This window comes from Jaculus jaculus, chromosome 13 (genome assembly GCF_020740685.1).
Source record: "Jaculus jaculus isolate mJacJac1 chromosome 13, mJacJac1.mat.Y.cur, whole genome shotgun sequence".
Lineage (NCBI taxonomy): Eukaryota > Metazoa > Chordata > Mammalia > Rodentia > Dipodidae > Jaculus > Jaculus jaculus.
The window spans coordinates 18,590,628-18,613,747 of record NC_059114.1 but is presented as its reverse complement, the minus strand read 5'-3'; the positions used below and the strand labels follow the sequence as shown (position 1 = coordinate 18,613,747).

Below are 23,120 nucleotides of genomic sequence, written 5' to 3'. Positions count from 1 at the left end.
GAGCTGGGGTCCTAAGCATGCACCACCAGGCTCAGCTCAGAGCATTTTCCCATTTTACATTGATTAAAAGGGAATGAACCAGGATGGAGATGTGGCTTAGCAGTTAAGGCACTTGCTTGTAAGGCCAAAGGGCCCAGGTTCTATTCCCCAGGACCCACATAAGCCAGATGCACCAAGTGACACATGCATCTGGAGCTCATTTGCAGCAGCTGGATGGCCCTTGCGTGCCCATTCTCTCTCTCTTTATCTGCTTTGTTCTCTCTCTCAAATAAATAAATACAATTAAAAAGAAAAGGATGAACCAAATGACCACTAATTTATTTGGACACACATATGATAGGTTGATGGCAAAAAGTGCTCTCAGCTCTTCCTCCTCCCTGCGTGCTCCCTCGTCATGGTGTGCTCTTGCAGCATCGATGCGCCCCAGGCACAGCCTCTCACCCCTTGAGCCCCAGCTGCTTTGGATCCACAGAACGTGGAAGTGACCCTGAGCTATGTCCGAGCCCAAGTCTCAAGAGGTTTTGCAAAGTAACCAAAGAAAGAACCAGAGCTCTCGCAGGTTTCCACAGCCCCAGGCGAGCCGCCCAGGCTGTGTACGTAAAACACCTGGACGTGAGTGAGTGAGGGCATCCATGGGTCTCAAACAGGGCGACATTCCCAACCCAGGGGATGTGATGTAATTCCCGGAGACCTTTCTGTATCTTGGGTAGGTTCTCTGACACCACCTGGGGTATGACCAGGGGTGGTACTGATGATGCACACAAGTACCCCCACAACAATGCGTACCCCCCAACTTTGTAGACGCCGAAATGAGTCCAGCCTGGGCTACAGCCTACGGGAGACTCACCAGTGTGCTCTTGAGGTGCAGGGTGTCGGTGAGGACCACGTCAGTCTCCCAGTTCTTGACCTTGAGGAAGCGGGGGCACTTGGAGGGGCTGCCATTCTTGGTGGGGGACTGTTTCCCCGAGGCGGGGGGCTGCGGGAGAGAAGAAAGGTGGAGCGTGAGGCAGGGAGTAGAGGTGGCTGTGCTGTGAAGTTGGCTTCACTGAGACCTGGAGGTTTTTGTCTTTGGGGAATTTGCCCCGAGTCACCCGCTGCATGCTGGGACAGAAGGTCCCAACCTTCCCTGGGAGCCAGGTATAAGGTCCCTGGAGACCTGCTCCTCTATCTGCTCAGATACTGTTCAGGCACTGTAGAAGAGCCACTGGGGTTCCATCCCGGAGAAGGAGGCTGGACATGAAAGGTGGTTTCTTGGATGTCTGCCACAGAGCTATGACTATGAAGACCAAACTTTTTAGATTCTAGAATGTACCGGGTGAGGGGCGGGGTGATGCTGGCGCCTGTTTGCTGAATGAATAACAGAGGGTACTATGGACCTCTTGATGCTTAGGACCCCTAGGGTTGTAGAAACTTAGTTGGTTTACTTGGCTTTCTGGCTACAGCTCAAGCTTAACCATTTCTGGAGGTTACTCTGAAAACAGAAAGGTTGGAGTTGGTAGAATTCAAAGCATAGAGTATTTTCTCCAAATTGTAAGTGTATGCCTTGTGAAAATGCCCTGCCTTAGACCCTTCATCATCCCTGGTTCCACTGCTCCAACCACTTTCAGTCTCCTTTCTCTTCCACTGTATAGACTCACTGGTAGGAGGTCATCTACTTAGACCTCATGGATAGAGATCACGTCTGTCTTAGAAGTTTCTGGGCGGCTGTCTAACCTGCTTGGGCAGAGCTGTGCCATGTATCAGGCAAGCAGTTTTAAGAGAGATCCAGCAGGTGTACCTCAATGAGAAGGCCAAGAGAGGGAGGGACGGAGGGAGGGAGAAGGTGAGCCAGCATCCTGGGGACGCCCATGCCAGGGCAGAGCAGTGACATTAAGGTAGGGCTCTTGCAACTTCCAACTCACAAAAGTCACATTCGTGACCCACCCTAATTCCTAGTTCACAACCAACAGGTTCCATGAGTAGATACTATAGGGACAGCCGACCCTCACTTTCTGGAACATGACTGTTGGGGGAGGGAAGAGAAAGACAAAATAAATGAATGCAGAAATGGTGTGATTTCAGCTGGAGGTGAGAATATAAAAGTGGGGAGGTGATGGTGACTTCGTGGAGGGGAGAATGCTGACTGCAAAGGCCCTGAGGTCGTGATGAGCTCTTTAAGTCCGAAGGAGGCCAGTGTGGTTGCAGTGAATGAGTGGGGAAGTCAGGAAGGTCAAGTTCGTGTCTCACGAGCTTGAGGAGCTCAGAAGGGACCAAATTACGACCAGTGAGCTGCGTCTAGGACCAAAGCCACGGTGCATGCTGGAGGACCGATTTGGAAAGCTAGCATCCTGTGATTTCCATTCCCATTTCACAGACGAGAGGAACAGAGAAGCCAAGTCAGCTCTCCAGGACCACAGAGCCGGCATGCAGGAGCCAGGACTCCACCGGCGGGCCTCTGACTAATCACTGATGCTGCTGCATCTTGGCCCTTCTGAATCACTCAATCATCCAGTCACTCAACATGTGTTTATTGAGCGTGTTTCATATGCCCGGTGAGGCGTCTGGGGCCAACGCTACAGTGACAAACCTGAGATGTCTATGTGCTGTGTGCTTCCATGGAGGTCACAGTCCAGTGTGTGTGTGTGATCTGAGGGACCAATGCAATTGTGTACAAAGGAGGTCATGACATGGGACATTTGGGGTTTGCAGTGGACTATGTAAGCGTGAGGAGGAGACACTGAGCCCAGGGTATTCTTGACTTCCAGGTCAAGACCAGAAGGACAAGTTAGTGTGAACCAGGCACGGAAGTGAAGGCCTCACAGGGACAAGACCTTGTGCAGAGGCCAGTGGATGGGGAGCTCTGTGATAGTGTCACACCACCATGCTGGGACATGAGTAACAAGAAGCAGGTGAATAGCAAGCTGTGGAGGGACCGAAGAGATGGCTTAGCGGTTAAGGCGTTTGCCTGCAAAGCTGAAGGACCCAGGTTTGATTTCCCAGTACCCATGTAAGCCAGATGCACAAGGTGATGCATACGTCTGGAGTTTAAGTGCTAGAGGCTCTGGCATGCCCATCCCTTCTCTCTCTGCCTCTCTCTCTCTCTCTCTTTTTGCTTTTTGGTTGTTCGAGATAGGGTCTTGCTGTAGCCTAGGCTAACCTGGAATTCACTCTGTCGTCTTAGGCTGGTCTTGAACTCACAGTGATCCTCCTACCTCTGCCTCCCAAGTGCTTGGATTAAAGGCATGAGCCACCACATATGGCTTCTCTCTTAAATAAATAAATAAAATATTTAAAAAAAAACCCCAGCTGTAGAGTGATAGCCCAGAGCGGAAGGCATAGAGACACATGAGCTTCTATGTCTCTCTGCTCTGACCAGATCTGGTTATCCATGCCAGTGCCAGGCGCTGCCAGCCATCTGTTGGACCAGCCACAGATGGGTGTGGTCCTAGACATCCTCACCACCCCCCATCCTGTCCTTCACTGACTTCCATCCATGTCAGCCTTCTCAGTATCTGTAGAATCCCCCACCTCTCTCCTCTACCAGCTACCGCTGTGATCAAGCCACCGTTAACCTTCTTCCGGGATGACTAGAGTTGTCTCCTAATTGTGCATGACCACCTCTCACTGTGCGGGTTATCAGCGCAACCCCTACTCTTGTTGCGGCTGGGGCCACTGCTCCAAGTACTGGCACCGGGTTCTGTGGGTTGGATGTGTCTCCTGACCGTTCGTGGGTTGGATGCTCCTTTCCCAAAGTCATATGTGGCTGGCATATGGAGGTGGGCTCTCGGGATGATAATCAGAGTTATGCGAGGTTGTGAGGTTGGACATTCCACAGTGGAATTGTGGCTGCATCTGAGCTAGCATGTTGCTATATTTTTTATATTTTATTCTTACTTATATTTGAGGAGGGAGGGAGGAAGGGAGAGAGGGAGTGAGAGAGAGAGAGAGAGAGAGAGAGAGAGAGAGAAGGGAGGGAGGGAGGGAGAGTGGGGGAGAGAGGGAGAGAATGGGTGCGCCAGGGCCTTCAGACGTTGCAAATGAATTCTGGAAGCATGCGCCACCTTGTGCATCTGGCTTACATGGGTCCTGGGGAAGTGAACCTGGGTCCTTTAGCTTTGCAGGCAAGTGCCTTAACTGCTAAGCCATCCCTTCAGCACTTTGCTGTATTTTTAAAATAACGGTTTATTTTACATTGATTTACTTAGGAGTTTAGGAGGGAGGGAGGAAAGAAGGGAGGAGAGAGAGAGATAGAGAAAGAGAGAGAGAGAGAGAGAGAGAGAGAGAGAAATGAGTTCAGGCACTGCAAACAAACTCCAGATGCACTTGCGCCACCATGTGTATCTGGCTTACATGGGTCCTGGGGACTTGAACCTGGTTCTTAGGCTTTGCAGACAAGTGCCTTCATGGCTAAGCCATCTCTCCAGCCCCTGCATTTTGCTGTGGGATACTCTTGCTGTAAAGCACGAGGCCCTGGCTGGTTCTAGCACCATGCTCTTGAACTCCCCAGCCCCCAGAACTGTGAGCCGAATGAACCTCTTTTCTTTACAAGCTATCCTTTCTGTTGTATTCAGTGAAAACAACAGGAAATGGACGAAGTTACTATCCTTAGCTACCCTGGTCAGCCCGAAGAGGCTTGCTTCTCTTTGCTTCCCACTTCTACTTTGTGCCCTGCTGAACTCAGTAATTTGACTTGTGTCTCTGAGTGAGTCTATATAGGAATAGCCTCACTTCCTTGGAAAGCCTGGACAGACATCCTGTGTATCTTTTTTGCTCTTTAAACTTTATTTTTATTTATTTGAGAGAGAGGGAGAGAGGGAGAGAGAGAATGGGCACGCAGGGCCTACAACTACTGCAAATGAACTCCAGATGCATGCGCCCCCTTGTGCATCTGGCTTACGTGGGTTCTATGGAATCAAACTGAGGTCCTTTGGCTGTGCAGGCAAATGCCTTAACCACTAAGCCATCTCTCCAGCATCCCCCCTTTTTTTGAAGTAGGATCTTAGGTAGCCCAGGCTGGTCTCTAATTTTTTAATTTAACTTAGCAAGAGGGAGAAGGAAGAGACAGAATTGGCCTCAGCCACTTCAATTGATCTCCAGACGCTTGCACCACCTAGTGGGCATGTGCAACCTTGCGCTTGCCTCACCTTTGTGTGTCTGGCTTACGTGGGATCTGGAGAGTTAAACATGGGTCCTTAGGCTTCGCAGGCAAGAGCCTTAACCACTAAGCCATCTCTCCAGCCCTGGTCTCTAACTTGTTATGTAGCTGAGGATGACCTTGAACTCCTGATACTCCTGGTTCTGCCTCCCAAGTGCTAAGGTTATAGGCATGCACCACTGCACCCAGTTTATATGATGCAGGGAATTAAACCCAAGGCCTTGTACATGCTTGGCAAGCATCTACCTACTGAGCTACAGCCTTAGCCGTCTATGCGTTTCTTTAGGGGTGTGCCTCCACTCCCGTCTCTTCTGGCTGGTGGGCGGGACATCAGAGCACACCTTTAAAGCAATGTGTCCCTCTGACTGGGCAGGCAGCCTGCATGTTGGAAGGAAAAGCAGCACCTAAAAAGCTTGGGTGTCACTCAACCAGTCTAGCAACTCTGTGCTGCCCACAGCGGTGTCCCCAAACCTGTGTGACAGCAGGAATCCCAGAGGAGGTCATAGACCTGGTACTGGCCTCAGGATGGCCAGGCCTAAGGTGTGGGGCATGGCCTGTGGGTGGGGAGCCCCAAGCCCTCACTGCCTGGAGGCAGAGGATCAACAGGCCTTATCAAATATCTGCTGAGGCTCCCGATGTGTGAGGGGCAGTGGTTAAGAGCCAAGTAATCGCCAGCCAGCATGGGCACCCCACCCTCCACCCTCTGCTCTGAAACTGGTTGGATTGTGCACTTGAAACCCGGCGTTAGGAAGCCTCGGCAGGCTGTTGTACTTGGCTTTGATGTTTTAATTAGCCAGCAGTGATATTAGGTGACTCAGGAGGGGGGACAAATGGAGAGATGAATATAGCAGACAGGGGCCCTGCGTTCAGGATGCAAATGACTTTTCTGAGTGGATTCCCAAGGGCTGTGCTCAAAATGCAGATCAGCGGCACTCAAGGGCTGTGATGCTGGGGACAGGACACAAGTGGGCTCTGGCCGTGGCCTCACGTGTCCTTTTCTGCCCGTGTGTCTGTGGAAGGACAATGGGAGCTTTCAGGTGTGTGTGTGTGGGGGGGAACATTGGCTTGCTCTAGCTGCGCGCTAAGGGAGGGCTAAATTGCAGAGTGAACCGTCCTAAGGTTCCATCAACAAAGTCTGTCCAAGCGGCTTGCTGAAGGCAGAGGCTTGCCACCCAAGCTCCCGAGAAAAGCCGGGCGTGCTCACACACGGTGATGTCCATCCCATAACCGGGAAGCTGGACATCACTCTCAGCCTGTTCCGAGGTGGGGGTCTGCAGCCCGAGGCCCATGGGCAACGTGGACCTGTGTGTCTCCGTACAGCCCGTAGGCTAAGCAGTGGGCTTCCCATTTTTAGACTGCTGGGTATTCCAAGTCAAAGAATAAAATCCTGCGATCCATGAACATTACATGAAGTTTAAATTCCAGTGGCTCGTGATAAAGCTTGTTGGGCACACCCATACTGTTCATGATTTACTGTATTGCCCAAGGTGGTGCCTGCTGCTTCTTCCTCTCTTTGCCCTCCTCTTCCTCCTCCTCTTCCACATTGCTAAGGGTTGAACCTAGGGTCTTATGCATGCTTAGTAAGTGATCGACTACTGAGCTATACCCCAAGCTCTCTTTTAGAACAGATTTAAAATTTTTATTTTTACTTATTTATTGAGAGAGAGAAAGAGAGAGAGGTGAGAGGGGAGAATGGGTGTTCCAGGGCTCTTAGCCTTTCTAAAGAAACTCCAGACTCCTGCACCACCATGTGCATCTGGCTTATGTGGGTACTGGGAAATTGAACCCAGGTTGATAGGCTTCGCAGACAAGGACCATAACCTCTAAGCCATCTCTACAGCCCCATTTTTTTCATCCAAGCCATCTTAAAATTTTTGTTTTGAGAGAGAGAGAGAGAGAATTGGCACACCAGGGCCTCTCACCACTGCAACAGAACTCCAGACGTGTGCGCCACCTTGTGCATAAGTCACTTTGCGCATCTGGCTTACGTAGGGTCTGGGAAGTTACACATGGGTCCTTAGAATTTGCAGGCAAACACCTTAACTGCTAAGCCATCTCTCTGGCCCCAAGCCCTCTTTCGACTATTTTATTTTTGTGGTGTGTGCGTAGGGTGTGTGTGTGTATAGGATATGCACATGTGTGTACAGGTGCATGTGCCCCACGTGCACATATGTGGAGGCAGAGTAGAGCGTTGGGTGTCATCCTCTGTTATGCTTCTGTATTGCTTCCTTGAGACAGGGTCTCTCAAGGAATCTGGAGCTGCTGTTTTTAGTTAGGCTGGCTGACTAGTGAACTGACTGGGGTTGCAGGCATGCATGGTCAGGCTGGTCTTTTAATGGGTGCTGAGGTATCAAAATCAGACTCTCATGCTATACCAAGTGCTCTTACCCAATGAGTCATTGGCCCAGTTTGGACTTAAATTTTTTTTTTTTTTTATGAGAGAGAGGGGGGGAGAGAGAGAGAGAGAGAGAGAGAGAGAGAGAGAGAATTGGCATGCCAGGGGCCCAGCCACTGCAATGAAATTCCAGATGCTGGCACCACCTAGTGGGCATGTGTGACCTTGCGTTTGCCTCACCTTTGTGTGTCTGGCTAATGTGGGATCTGGAGAGTCGAACATGGCTCCTTAGGCTTCGCAGGCAAGCACCGTAACTGCTAAGCCATCTCTCCAGCCTTGGACTTCTTTTGACACAAAGTCTTGGAAAGTTGCCCAGGCGGCTCTTGAACTCACTCTTGTAGCTCAGCCATGCTTTGAACGCTTTGCTGCTCTTGCCTCAGGTTCCCAAGTAGTTGGGGGGTCACAGGTCTGCACCGCCAGGCCCCGGCTTGCCCATGGCGTCTTGTGTGCCACAGAGCTGGGGAAGTGGCGACGTGGACCATGACGGGACAGTGCACAGAGCTAAGCATATTTCATATTCTGCCCTTGCCAGGAACAATTCCCGGAGCTCAACCCCAGATGAGTGCTGTGTGCTCAGAACCGTGTTAAGAGATCTTTCCACCTGCTCCTCTGAAATAGCACTTAGCCCTGTGCTCTGCTCCTTCGAAACCCTTACGATGCTTTAGGTCCTAACAGCACTCAGCATTGCCTGCTGGCGGGTTTTTGTTTTATTTCTTGTGCATTTGTGTGTGTGAGTGTGTGAGTGTGTGTGCGCACACGCGCGTGCGCCAGCCAGAGTACAACCTCAGTTGTCATCCTCAAGTACGCCATCTACTGTTTTTATTTTTCTTTTTAATTATAATCACTCACTGGCCACACTAGTTAGGCTGGCTGCCCAGGGAAAGCCCTGTCTCTACCTTCCTGGGATTACAGGTATTTTAAAAAAAAAATAAAACATGGGTCCTGGGCATTGGACTCAAGTCCTCACGCCTGTGAAGCACTTTACTGGCTGATCCATCTCCCCAGCACTCCCCCACCCCCGACCATGGGTCTTTAGAAACTGCGTCTTGTCCTTGAACTTGTGATCCTCCTATCACTGCCTCCAGAGTGCTGCGGTTCCCGGCATGTGCCACTCTGCCTGGCACTGCCTGTAATGATCATATGCGTTTGTATATTTCTATGTCTATATCTTATCATATATCATAAATTTGTACACATATAGCTGTATGGATTAAGGTGACAGAGTTGTGGGCCTGGAGAGATGGCTTAGAGGTTAAGGTGCTTACCTGTGAAACCTAAGGACCATGCTCCAGTACCCATGGAAGCCAGATGCACAAGGTGGTGCATGTGTCTGGGGTTTGTTTGCACGGGCTAGAGACCCTGACATTCCCATTTTTAAACTTATTTTTGTTTATTTTTATTTATTAGAGAGCGACAGACAGAAAGAGGGAGAGAGAAAGAGAGAGAGAGAGAGAGAATGGGTGCGCCAGGGCCTCTGCAAACAAACTCCAGATGCATGTGACCCCTTGTGCATCTGGCTAACGTGGGTCTTGGTGAATCGAGCCTCGAACCAGGGTCCTTAGGCTTCGCAGGCAAGTCTTTAACCGCTAAGCCATCTCTCCAGCCCACATTACCATTTTTTTTCTCTCTCACTCTTTTTCATTCTCTCTAGTAAATATATATATACATGTACATGTGTGTGTATGTATATATATATATACATTTATATATATTTGTGAATACACATATTTTTAAAAAATAGATGACAGTTATGCCTCCATATGTGCAGGGCAGTGGTTCTAGGACTCTCATGAGTCCCCCAAATCACCAATGCTTAAGTCCCTTGTATACAATGACACAGTATTCTCATCCATCTATGCACTCCCCCCCCCCCCGCTGTGTGCTTTAAGTTGCTTCTTGATGACGCGAGGCGCCTTATAAAGGGCACGTGCTGCCCAGACAGTTGTTACACACTGTGTTTTCTAGGGAATGATGGCAAGAATAAAGATCTGCACTTTTTTTTTTCTTTTGGGCAAGTACTGGGGAACTGAACCCAGGGTCTTACACATTCAAAGCTAATGCTGTATTGGTGACCCACTTCCCCACGACCCAGTCACAGCCTCATTCCCAGAAGTTTTCAATCTGCAGTTGGTTGAATCCGTGGATGAGGAACCCAGGGACACGGGCAGCTGACTGTACCTGCCTTCTGCCAGCCCCACTGCTCGGCTGGCTGGCTCCCCAGCACACGCTGAATAGGCACTGGAGGTCTGTTGTAGACTGGGCTGCGTCCCCCAAATTCATATGCTGGTGGCTGTATTGGTGGGCGGAGCTTTCAGATCACTGAGGTTAAATGAGGACATAGAGGGGGCCCCTCACCTGCTAGGGTTAGGCAGATTTTAAAGATATCTTTAAAGGCTGGAGAGATGACGTAGCAGTTAACACACTTGCCTGCAAAGCCAAAGGATCCTGGTTCGACTCTCCAGGACCCAAGATGCACAAGGGGGCGCATGCATCTGGAGTTCCTTTACAGTGGCTGGAGGCCCTGGTGTGCCCATTCTCTCTCTCTTTCTATGAAATAAATAAATAAATAAAATATTAAAAAATATGTTTTAAAAATATTATTTATTTTTATTTAAAAGACAGAGAAAGATGTAGATAGACAGGAAGAGAGCGAGGGTCGAGGAGACTATGGGTACACTAGGGCCTCTAGCCACTGTAAACAAACTACTGGCACGTGCATCACATTTGTGTATATGGCTTACATGGGTACCGGGGAATCGAACCTGGGTCGTTAGGCTTCATGGGCAAGTGCTCTAACCACTAATCCATCTTCAGGATTGGAGACCTTATCAGAGAAAAGTCTCTCTTACTGTGTTATGCACAAAGCACATTCTGCAACTTGGGAAGAGAACCCTTCGTCCTCACCAGAGCCAGGCCATTCTAGTCCCCCAATGCCAGACTTCCAGCCTCCAGGACTGTCAGAAGTAAGTTTCTTTGTGTGTGTGTGTGTGTGTGTGTGTGTGTGTGTGTGTGTGTGTGTGTCTGTATGCAAGCTTGTGCACATGTGTTTGTGAGTGTGAACATACATGTATGAATGGTTGAGTGTGGAGGCCAGAAGACCACCTCAGGTGTCTTTCCTCAAGTGCCATTCATTCTGACACAGTCTCTCACTGGCTTGGAACTTGCCAGTTACACTAGACTGGTTGGCAATGGAGGGAGGCATTGAGGGCGGCATCTATGAGACACAGCATTGAGGATCTATGTCCTCTCAAATTCTTAGAGGATGCCCTAAATCCTAACACCTCTGAATATGATCTTATTTGGAGACAGGATCTGAGAGAAGTGATCAAGTTGAATGAAGCCATTACACAGTTGAAACAGATCCTTACAAAATAGAAAAATTTGGGCCAGACGTTGTGGCACACTTCTTTAATCCCAGCACTTGGGAGGCTGAGAAAGGAGGATTACTGTGAGTTCAAGGCCAGCTTGAACCTAATTCCAGGTCAGGCTGGCCTAGAGTGAGAGACCCTACCTTGAACCAAAAAAAAAAAAAAAAAAGGAGAAATTTGGAGCTGGGGAGATATTCCAGCCAGTGGAGTGAGACCTGAGTTTGAACCCCAGAACTCATGTACCAATACTGGGTGTGGTTGAGCACTTCTCTAATCCCAGCCCTGGGGAGGTGGAGACGGGCGGATCCCTGGGCTCCTTGTCTGGTTTAACTGGTGAGTTTCAGGCCAGTTAGAAACCTTCTCAAGAAGAAAGGTGGACAACATTCCTGAAGATGAGGATATGCACATAAATATCCACATGCACACACACAAATACACACCCACATGCATGTACACCTATGCGCACACACACCCACATACATGCACACATGCATACGCACACACATCCACTCCCACACGTACACATACACATATCCACACGCACACACACGTGCACACACTTATGCACACACACATTCACATGCACACACACAAGCATACACACTCACACACATGCAAAACTGGAAAATTTGGAGCCCTACCCACACAAGGGGAAGGCCGTGTGACTGCTAACTTTGCCATCCGCCAGCCACGGAGAAGCCCAGAGGGGGCTCGCACACCCAGCCCTCAGGAGTAACTGCCCCGCCCCAACCTTGCCACTGGCTTCAGAGATGTGAAGCAGCTGGTGGCTGGGACTTAAGCTATGCACTCCAGCAAGTGACCCCAGGAGCCGAGGCCTGAGCTTCACGGAGCAGCCAGTGTCTTATTTTTTATTCCTGTTGGCACCAGCCGTGGTCCTTTCATGACAGGCCTGTGGCAACTTGCCTGCTCAGCTTGTCCTGAAAATGAGGGCAGCAACGCCAGGGCCAAGCTGGGCAGTGGGCCATCACGCCAGGGGCCAGACGCCACCCATGGTGATCTTCCTGCAGCCCCTGGCAACGCTGCTCCAACCTGTGGGGACCACCTCCCCAGAGTGGCCAGGGTAACCCAGTTATGGGCTGTGGCAGCGCTGGACCCGTGCAATAAACACATTGTCACACGGAGGATGTAACTGACTGCGTTTAGTACCTTGGAAAATGACTTCCGTGGGGCCCTCAGAAAGCATTGTATCTAAAATGAGCCCTTCCTTGTCATAACTCCATGTAAGCTTGTGATTGTTTATTCTGGCCTCTTCCCTCAGTTCACTGTCTACAGGGGGTGAGGAGAAGGGGGCCCAGGAATTAGTTCTGTTCCTGTTTGGGAGGGGAAGAGGTGCAGACCTTTGAGATTAAGAAATCTTTAAACTTGCTGGGCGCTGTGGCGCACGCTTAATCCCAGCACTTGGGAGGCCGAGGTAGGAGGATCGCCATGAGCCCAAGGCCACCCTTAGACTACATAGTGAATTCTAGGTCAGCCTGGGCTAGAGCGAGACCCTACCTTGAAAAAAAGAAAAATCAGAACAAAAAAAAAATTGCAGAAATCTTTAAACTAGAACACCACCCCACTTAGGTCACGAGAGTCTCCTATGACCAGATGACTTTAAACTTGGTCCCATGACCATATCAGAATGGCTGGGCACATTCGAAATTAATTCGAAAAGTGAATCCTGTGGGCTGGGGAGATGGCCTAGTTGGTAAAGTGCTTGCCTTGCAACCTGTGAGGACCTGAGTTTGATCCCCAGCAGGAACACCTTTAAAGAGGCTGGCCGTGGCGGTGTGTACCTGGAATCCTAGCACTGGGGAGGTGGAGGCAGAAGAACCCTTGGGGTTCACTGGCCAGCCAGTCTAGCCTTCTTAGTGACCTCTGAGCCAATGAGAGACCATCTCATGAAAGTTAGAGATGACTTAGCCGTGAAGGCGCTTGCCCGTAAAGCCTAATAACTGGAGTTCGATCCCCTAGTACCCACGTAAAGCCAGATGTGCAAGATGTTGCATGTGTGTGGAGATCGTTTGCAGCCGCCAGAGGCCCTGTCGTGTCTATTCTCTCTCTCATCAGTGTGCTAGGCTTAGTGGCACACGCCTTTAATCCCAGCACTCAGGAGGCAGAGGTAGGATGATCACTGTGGGTTCAAGGCCACCCTGAGACTCCATAGTGAATTCCAGGTCAGCCTGGGCTAGAGTGAGACCCTACCTCGAACAACCAAAAAAGAAAAAAAAAATCAAAAACAAAATAAAAACAAACAAACAACAACAAAACCCAAAAACTAATGGTAGGTGATACCCAAGGTTTTTCTATAGTCTCTACATACACACACGTGACCACACGTGCACTGTCTTGTTTTGGGTGTATCTGTTCAAAGCATGAACTTGCTAAATGTGAAGGTTGGAAACACACAAATTGTTAGCTTTTCAAATATCACGAGGGCCATCAGAAGTCGAATGTAGGGCCGTCTCTCTTGATCTCTCAGAATCTCTGGGCAGAAGTTTGGGCAACTGGTACCAATTGGTAAAGGAAGGAGGGGGAAAGCTCACACACCCAAGTAAGGGTTTTGGGGGGAGGCCTGTGCGGTGAGTGAGCAGGTAGGGGAGGTGGCCCTGGTTTCTGATCAGATTGTCATTGTCCCTATCACTGGGGCACCCTGAATTAAATATCCTTAAAATATAAAATATAAAATACCCGGGGAAGTGTTGACATTCAATTTTCTTTCCTTCTGAGCAGTCTCTCGTGTCCCTATCACTGGGGCACCCTGAATTAAATATCCTTACTCACTGTGAATACAAACAGTTAGCAAAATATGTGGAAATTCCAGCAGGGTTGAACCCAAACACCAGTCCATTCAGGACCTGCTTCCTGACTCCAGCCTGGTTCTGACCCCCTGGGGCAGCAGGACTTGGTGGCTAGTCTTTTGATTAAGGGATCTATAAAGATTAGAGGGTCGCCAAACAGATGACCGTTGGGGTTGAGGGACAACTAGAAGGGACTAGATGACCTCTTGCTAACTGCGAATGTTGGAAACACACAAATCAAATCGGTCAGCTTTTCAAATATCACGGGATCACCAGAAGATGAACGCAGGGCAGATCTGTCAACTTCTCAGTACCTCTGGCAGAGGTCCGGGTACTTTGTGAGTATTCCTGAGGGCAGAGAGGCCCGCTCAGGAAAAACGAAAATTCCTGGAGAGCCTGTTTGCGGAGAGTCAGATATTGGCAGGAAGCTTGCGTCCCTTCAGAGAGGAGGACACTGAAGATCTGGGGACAAGCTGAGCTGGACATGCCAGCTGGATCGGAGCTGGTGGGCTTCACTTGGGTCGGCTGGTGGACTCTGAAGGAGCCAGTGTCAGCTCAGGCGTCCGTGTGAGGCTGCCGTGTCTGTCTACAGCTTGTCTTGGGAGTGGCATTTTTTAGAAATCATGGCAAATACTTGATGAGAAAATGATGGCTTGGTAGCAAACGCTTCCGGGGAAGTGTTGACATTCAATTTTTCCTTCTGAGCAGTCTCTTGTGAGTGCCCAGTTGGCTGTCGCTGCGTGTCTACTGGCTTACGGAGGAGTCGCTGTCAGCAGGGGAAGCAGAGGGTCCGAAGGGCCAAGTGTCCGTTTCTAGATTAATAAGTCACAAGCCACAGAGCCTGCTCTTGCAATTCCTAATTTCAACCGGTGCTCCTTTCCTACATCAGGGCCCCGAGGGTCTTGTATAAAGTGGTGATTCTTAATCTCTCTGCCTCACATTAGCAACACGGCAGTTATCTAACTGAGACCAGGATAATGCAAAAGCACTTCAGATGTATGTGTCATCTTGTGCATCTGGCTTACATGGGTCCTGGGGAATCCAACCTGATGAGTCCTTTGGCTTTGCAGGCAAGTGTCTGAACTGCTAAGTCATCTCTCCAGCCTGCTTTTTTTTTTGAGGCTTTTGTGAGTGTTTTTTTTTTTTTTCTGATTCCTTTCTCAGAAAATTTGTTATTATTTGTGTATAAATTTTGCATCCTGCTACTTTGCTCAAAGTCAGGCTGGCTTCCTGCTTCTGTGTGCTGGCTTTCCGCTGAGAGGTCTCGTGTCTGGTTCCCCCTCATATCTACCCAGGTCTCCCAGGCCCTTCTGGGTGTTAGCAGAGCCTATCCACAGAGAGAGGGGCCCTAGTGACCTTGGCTCCCCTGAAGATAGGGGAAGAAGGAGCCCCGGAGCCTGAACCCCGCTTGCCTTGTCATTTGGAATCCTCTAGATGCTGAGCTGGGGCTGCCACTCACCCAGGAAGGCTTCGCGGTGGATTGTGACATTTCCAGAGCAGCCGGGGAGCCCTGGGCCCCTGGGGCGAGGAAATGCCAGGTTCTGACAAGGCAGTGGAGTGGGGAGAGCTTCCAGGGAAAGGCACCTGAGTGACTGATGGCCTGAATCAGGGGTGTGCGTGCGTGTGTGTGTGGTGTGTGTGTGTGTGTGAGAGAGAGAGAGAGAGAAAGAGAGAGAGAGAAAGAGAGAGAGAGAGAGAGAGGAGGGGCTGGGTGAGAGAGTAAGATGCCAGGCGAGGAGCCACTTCTGTCTGGACCGCTGCCCCCACTGCAACCCCTGCATGTCACATGAATGCTTGGTTGGCATCTGAAAGCAGATGTCTGTCCCAATCAAGCCAAGATGGCTTGCCCCTTCCCACTTAGGAAAGCTACCGAGGCAGGCGAGAGAAACAGGTGCTCAGCAGAAGGGCCCTGTTCAGATGGATCCCAAGGTTCTGCAGCATGTTAGGTTTTAAAGGTGAAATGTCCCCCACAGGCTCCTGTGTTTGAACACCTGGCCTCCAACCGGTAGAGTTCTTTTGGGCGGGAGGCTGTGGAACCTTCTGGAAGGCTGGGCTGGAAGTGGGTCACTGGGTGTGGGGTGAGGTGGGGAGGCTTAGGGCTATAGCTCCACTTTCCAGATTCACCAAGGAGTGAGCGGCTGCTGGAAGAGTGTGGGTTCACCTCCTAGAGGAGAACCCTGCTTTTGTATTGATCTGCTCAGCCCAGGGACCATGTGAAGCCAGCAGGAATCAGATGTCTGTCGGGATAATGAGGCCAGCAAGGCTGGTTGCCTACCTCTGCAGCTGGGTCAAGTATCTCCTCGCCACCCCCACACACCCCGCACCCTCTTCCCACCCCACACGTGGGTCTCAAGAGCCTCCTTGTGGCCTCCCTCCCTCCTTCCCTGTCTCTGCCTGTCTGTCTCTCCACTCCTTGACTAGAATTGGACATAGGACTGTGTGCGTGCAAGGCAGATGCTCCCCCAGCGAGCGACCCCTACGTAGCAGTCTTTGTGTTTTGAAGCAGGGTCTCAGTATGTTGCCCAAGTTAGCCCCAAACTCCCAACCCTCCTGTCTCAGCCTCCCAAGTGCTGGGATTAGACGACCTCCACACCTGGCTTTTCGTTCTCTTTCTGGGGGATATTTGCATTTATTTATTTATTTACACATGCGCGTTCCAGGGTCTCTTGCTGCTATAAACCAATGTCAGTCTCCGCTTTATGTGGGTGGCGGGGGAGGAATTGAGCCCTGGGCTGGTTGACTTTGCAAGCAAGTGCCTTTAACTTCTGTGCCACCTCCTCAGCTCCTCTGAGGGATACGTGAAGGAGAGATTCCAGACAGTGGAGGCAGGATGGTCACATGGACCAGTGATCGTGAATCACGGGCGACACTGAGGCTCTGATGGCAATGGATGGCGTGCTACTTAATCCTCCTGGTACTGCGATCCAAGTCAGAGGCCTTCGGCAAAACTGCTTGAAAGTTACTGGCCCTCTCCAGTACGCTGTCTTTCTCCAAGGAAGTGGGATTTTCATCCCAGGGGAGCCCCAAGACAGTCCTTAACACCCTCTGGCCCCCAGCCTCCATCACTCTGCCCTGCAAAATAGCCCGTGGTTCTCTCGGGAATCACCTCTGCCCATGTTCCTAGGACAGAGCCCCACACTTGGTACGAGACTCAAGGTTACTTCAAGTTTGTCACTCTAAACAAGGTGGGTGACATGAGGGGAAGTGGCCGCTGTCCTGCCACTGCTCAGGTGTTGGCAGGGACTTCCAGTGTCTTTTTGAAGAGGAATAAGGATTCCTCTGCTTTTTTCTTTCTTTCTTTTAACCATTACTTAAACTCAAGGGCCACCACTAACTGGGAATTACAAACTCAGATGGCAAACCAGCGTAGTGGGCTGGGTGAGTTCCACACCCAGTATTTGGTTGCCTACTGAACACATGATATTTTTCATTTTGACGAAAAGATGGAATCATTTTCATCTTTTAATTTTTGCCTCACAAGAACCTCTTGGTCAGTCTCTAGCTACCAATTATAATAGAGACATGGCCTCTTACTTAGGGAGCTAAAGAAAGAGAACCACAAGGCGGTCAAAGCATCTTGTGTCCAAAAAAAAAAAAAAAATTAGAAAACAAACAAACAAACCAGAAAACATGTTGGACATGCATCTCAGTGGTAGAGCACTTTCTTAGTATGCCTGAGAACTATGGTTCCATCTGGATAAAGAACAAGACATGAGTACTTGAAGACTTAACTTTTGTTCTCAATTTTGTAAGAAAACAACATTGCTAGTATAAGGAATGGTGATGGACTGTGTGCATGTGTGTGTGTGTGCACACACGCACACGCGTGCACATAGGTAGAGGGGTGTGTGTGCCACGGCACCTGTGTGAAGGTCAGAGGATGTACGTGTGCACACTTTCCCAGGACCACTCAGGCCTGGCCCGACGGCTGTCTGTACCTCTGGTCTCCAGCCAGCTGAGTCGCTCTTGGAAAAGAACCCTGGCTCAGCTGTTGACACACATCGCAGCAGACGAGCAAGGACCAAGACATTTGGCAACAGATGGAGTCGGTGGGGCTGTGGGGGAAATAGTCTCCTGCCTAGCTGGTACAACTGTGGCCATGTCATAAATGCACATGACCTTTGACTCAATACTTCCACTTCCAGGGATTTATGTCACTGATAAGCCAACAACCCACGTGGCAAGTGAGGCAACCGCAACCATGCCACACATGATGACGCTATCATAGCCAAAGAACAGAAGTGGTCTGAGTGCCTGTTACGAAGAATCTGGCCAATAAACGAAGGTGTCGCTATGTGGTAGAATATTGCGCAGCCATGAAAAAGGACCAGGCTTCTCTTTCCTCTCCTGGGATTTCTCTCCTAGATGTGTTAGCACATGAAAAAGTAAGGTACGAAATAAAACACAGTCTCGTTTGCATAAAAAAGAATGAAAACAGGGGCTGGAGAAATGGCTTAGCAGTTAAGGTTCTTGCCTGCAAAGCCTGAGGGTCCAGGTTCAGTTCTCTAGTAGCAATGTGAGTCAGAGGCACAAGGTGGTGCATGCATTGGGAGTTCATGTGCTGTGGCTAGAGGCTCTGGCATGCCCATTTTTTATCTCTCTAATACATACATAAATAAATAGTTTAAAAAATGTGAAAATAATATGTCACTTGGCCGTCTATATATAAGATATTGCTCAGAACACACAAAATGACTCGTAACTTAGTTATCAGCACATCTCTATGAGCTCTTTAAAATATGGGGACTGGAGAGATGGCTCAGCAGTTAAGGTGCTTGTCTGCAAAGCCTAAGGACCTGGGTTCGATTCCCCAGTACCCACATAAAGCCCGATGCACAAGGTAGTACATGCATCTGGAGTTTGTCTGTAGTGGCTGGAGCCCCTGGCTCTCTCTCTCTCAAATAAATAAATAAAACACTGAAATATATGGGGCCCACATGAACGCCTTTCCTGGTAGAAATAGTTAAAATTTGAAAACTGGCCAGTTCCCAAACAGACCCAAACATCCCAGATCCAGACCTCACATCCCAAGAGCTCCCAGCGTGGAGACCATGGCTCTGCGCTCCAACCCCTTCCTCCCCTCTCCCACTGCTCCCCCGGGGCTCAGGCAGTGTGGGGACGTGGGCTCCCAGCGGGCACCCACACTCACCTGCTCCTTCTCGGAGTATGGGTTGTTGAGGATCACAGGGCCATTGCCCTTCCCCCACAGGTCACTGAAGCCTCGGTCATTATCCCCGCCCACAGGAAGGGCTTTGTGCAACTTGCCTTCAAGTTCCCTGAAAGGAAAGGTGGACCAGTTGAGGATGGGCGACCTTGATCTGGGAGTCATGTACCTATACAGACGCCCCCTCCCTCACCGGCATGCCTGTTTGCTAGTGATCATTCATACGGGAACCTCCCCCCCGCCCCGCAGTGAGAGGGTTTGAGCAGCCCCAAGACTGTCCGTCTGTGGGCATAGCTTCAGCACAGACTGGACAGAGTTTCCTCACCTCCCCCCGCCCCCAACATAATACAGATGTGTCAGCGTTGTGGCCAATCTGCAGAGCCTTGAAGGCCTCAATACCCATTTGATCACAGGAAAGGTAGGTGACAGGGGGACAGAGGTCTTGGGGGCCAGGGCTTAAGAGTCCCACTGACCTCCACCGAGGTTTTTTTTTGTTTTTTTGTTTTTTTCAATTTTTTATTTACTTATTTGAGAGTGACAGACACAGAGAGAAAGACAGATAGAGGGAGAGAGAGAGAATGGGCGCGCCAGGGCTTCCAGCCTCTGCAAACGAACTCCAGATGCGTGCGCCCCCTTGTGCATCTGGCTAACGTGGGACCTGGGGAACCGAGCCTCGAACTGGGGTCCTTAGGCATCACAGGCAAGCGCTTAACAGCTACGCCATCTCTCCAGCCCTCCACCGAGGTTTTGAGCCACAGCGGCTTAGGAAAATTAAGAAAAGGCAAAAACGAAAACAGTAACAGCATTCCTAATGATAGCTATTTTTTTTTTTTAAATTAGCTTTATTACATGCTGGGGCTATGCTCCTGACGATTTCACCCTTGCACCGACCCTGTGGAGTGCAGGTGAGGGTTAATCACATGTCTGTGGATGGTGTGAGAGGGAGAAACTAAGGGGTCAAGGTGCCAAGTCAGTGGTCAAGGCCGATCTGGCAGCTTGCGGAAGCTTTTCATTATCACCATTCTCCAATACCTCCACCATCATCACCATCAGAGCCATCTCCACCCAACGTTTTCTTACCGGCAGAGCCATGGCAACCGTCGCATTTACCCTCACTGCCGTCATCACGGACTTCTCACATCATCACCCCCACCCCCACCATCACATGGGCACCAGATGAGGACGCTGAGGTTCGGAGAGGCTCAAGTCACACACCTAGCAGCGAGGGAGCCAATTACTGGCTTATTCCTAACCGGACAGATCCACAAAGCTTCCTTGGCAACCTGCCCTCGACCTCTAACAGACTCAAGATGAGGCCACCTCAGCGAAGTCTCACAGGTCGGCCAGCTTCTGAGAGGATGACAGGAACAGGCCACCCTGTTGTTGTCCCGGGTCACTCGAGCCTTCCTCCTCGTGAGGGCTGCCCGCCTGCTTCTTACCCCTGCGTCCGTCGACCGTGTGTCCAGTTGTACGTTGCTGTCCTCAACTTCAGGGCATCGGGTTGTTCTGAGGCCCCCCCCCCCCAGGCTTTGGGCTCGGGCATGAAGACCGCCCCTTGTTCAGCCCTCTGTGCCACCTTCTCAGCTTTGGGGACTCTTCTATCCCCCAGTCTCGCATGTGGGCAGTCACGTGGGATGAACGAGAAGCTGGCGTAGCAGCTGGCCGCTTGGCCCGGAGTGGTCCCCGGCTGCTCCTCTGGGGCGGCCAGAGCCCTGCTTACTGGGTCCGCATAAACCCCTGTGGCCCCCAGACAGCCACCTCCACTCTTGAGCTGGGAGAATTTCGCATTCATCAGACAGAACATTCTGTCTCGCCCTCTTTAAAATGTCACCAAAACATTCCCGGAGAGCTTCTTGACTACAGGCATTTCCCAAGCCAGCAGATTACCTGCGATTAACAAAGGAACGGTCTGTAGAGAGCCACTTCCAAATAAATGTCACTCGGCTCCATCTCAGCCCCGAAACTCCTGAGCTGACAGCCCCACGTGACCACACGTCGGGACGCAGCACGCAAGGGAGGAGGTTAACGCGATGTCTGCAACAGACCCGGCGCTTGCCCAGAACTTATTTCACTTCAACAGACATATAAGGCCCCATTTTATAGATGAGAAAACTGAGCCCACAGAGGTGATGTTAGTTTTCCAAAGTCCCCCAGCAAACACAGAACAGAGCTGGGACTTGAAACTAGGTCTGACTGGTGGTTGATAGCCCAGATATTTTCCTTGTTTTAAGAGAAAAAAAAAAAAGATAGGAGGGCTGGAGAGATGGCTCAGTGGTGAAGGCGTCTGCCTGCCAAGCCTAATGACCAGGGTTTGATTCCCCAATAGCCACGTGAAACCAGATGCATAAAGAGTCGCATGCATCTGGAGTTCATTTTCATGGAGGGTGGTGTCCCTGGTGCACCCAATTCTCTCTGTCTCTCTTCTCTCTCTGCTTGCAAATAAGTAAATAAACAAATAAAATAATATAATGTTCAAAGGAAACATAAAAAAAAAAAACCAGACAGGAAAAACTAGTTTGGGCATTTATTCTCCCATAGGTTACAACGATAAATGTACAGGGGCCATTTGTCAGTGAAGTCAGCTCTGAAACAAATCACCCGGCTTGGGTGTGTGCTCGTAAGAAAGAACTTACAAGTTCCTTTCAGCATCGCTCTTGTCTTTGGCTGGTGAATACCACTGTTTAAAGTATGCACTGGAAGTGTTTTGCCAGCATACCCTTGTTTAGAGTTGTGTGTAGAGAGCAGGAAAAGATTGTTTGGTTTTTTGAGGTAGGGTCTCACTCTAGCTCAGGCTGACCTGGAATTCACTATGGAGTCTCAGGGTGGCCTCGAACTGACAGCGATCCTCCTACCTCTGCCTCCCGAGTGCTGGGATTTAAAGGCGTGCGCCACCACCATACCTAGCAAGAATATTTTAATATGGAACTTTGGAGAACATCCATCCACCCAGATTTTGTTCAGCTTAGCAGATTCCATTAGATTCACGACCCACACCGTGAGACTGTGCACCTAGACAGACCTGCTTCAAGGCTCCCAGAACCTGCTGACAGTGTCTGCATGCTGTAGAAACCCCGTGATCTGCACAGTGGTGTTGCTGGTGGGGACGTGCTGAGGACGAGGCAGAGTCAAAGGAAACTCTTGGCTCTGCTCCTTATAAGCCGCACAGCTTCAGACACGTGACCAGTCTCAGTGGTTTTTCTCACACGGTGTCAACAGCAGCACGGGGCTATGGCCATGTGAGGACCTGCCTCCACCCCTCAGCACCTGCTTGTGATTCTGCCCACCTCCTTGGTCGTGGCTTCGTGGGACACAATAAAGGAACTCTGAGTCCCGCGGGGAATGATGGTGAGGCTTCTAAGCCATCGCTGTCTAGCCATGATGGACAGGGCAGCACTGTCTGGCATTATGGTCACTGGCCACTGGGCACCCAAAATGTAGTTCTTGTCATACAGGTGTTGAGGTTTTAAAATCTCACGTAACTTCAGTGTAAAGAGCCACTGGGAACGTCAGTGGGAAGCCTCGAAGACTGGGAAATGAAGGCGCCTGTGGCTTATGTAGCAGGGAAAGGAGACGATGCTGCTGGACTGGATGCAGACAGTGTCGGTTTTCTACTTGGCTACTTTGGAAACCGTTGTGCACGCGTGCGTGTATGCAGTGCATGCGTGTACGTAAGCCCCTCCGTTCACTCGGGCATTCTCCACCTTCTTCTTTGAGACAAGGTCTCTGTGAACTTGGAGCTTGCCAATGTGGGCAGACTAGCTGGCAGTGGTTGCCCCAAGGGGCCTCCCACGCCCACCGCCTCAGCACTGGGCTTGCAGGCGCATGCCATCACACCCAGCACTTTCCGTGGGCGCTGGGGATGTGAACTCGGGCCCCTACGCTTTGCTGACTGAGCCATCTCCCTGGCACGAGAGTTGTCTTGATTATAGATCCCATGGGCTTGGGACTCTGTTTTCTTTCTGGACCCGGGTCAAGCTATTTGACTTCCATCCACCCAGGAGCAAAACCTGAGTAGGTTCGCAGCTAGATTCCCGATGTTTCCAGCCCCGTTTTCCACTCTCCCCTCCCTTTGGACTCTTGGATGCTCTTCTATCTTTCTTCCACTGAGAATCAACTCCTACTCATCCATCCTTCAAAAGCTAGTCTACCCCCCGCTTCTGGCCATTGAAGAAGAAGGTCACACATCTCCAGTGTCTAGCACGTAGTTGACACTAGGAAGACAGGAGCTGTGTCAGTCCTCCTTAGCGAGGAAGGA

General features: G+C 50.4%; 1 protein-coding gene across 3 annotated transcripts in view; it reads right to left on the bottom strand.

Moving 5' to 3' along the window:
• The window catches only part of Nos1 (nitric oxide synthase 1), a 138,494-nt gene that overhangs the window by 70,417 nt on the left and 44,957 nt on the right, over positions 1–23,120 (bottom strand). For all 3 annotated transcript variants that reach the window (XM_045132966.1, XM_045132965.1, XM_004664148.2), the window contains exons 3-4: positions 18,851–18,977; positions 848–976 (exon numbers count right to left, since the gene is read on the bottom strand). In XM_045132966.1, coding sequence (XP_044988901.1) covers positions 848–976; positions 18,851–18,977 — 256 coding nt within the window. The remainder of the gene's footprint in view (positions 1–847; positions 977–18,850; positions 18,978–23,120) is intronic.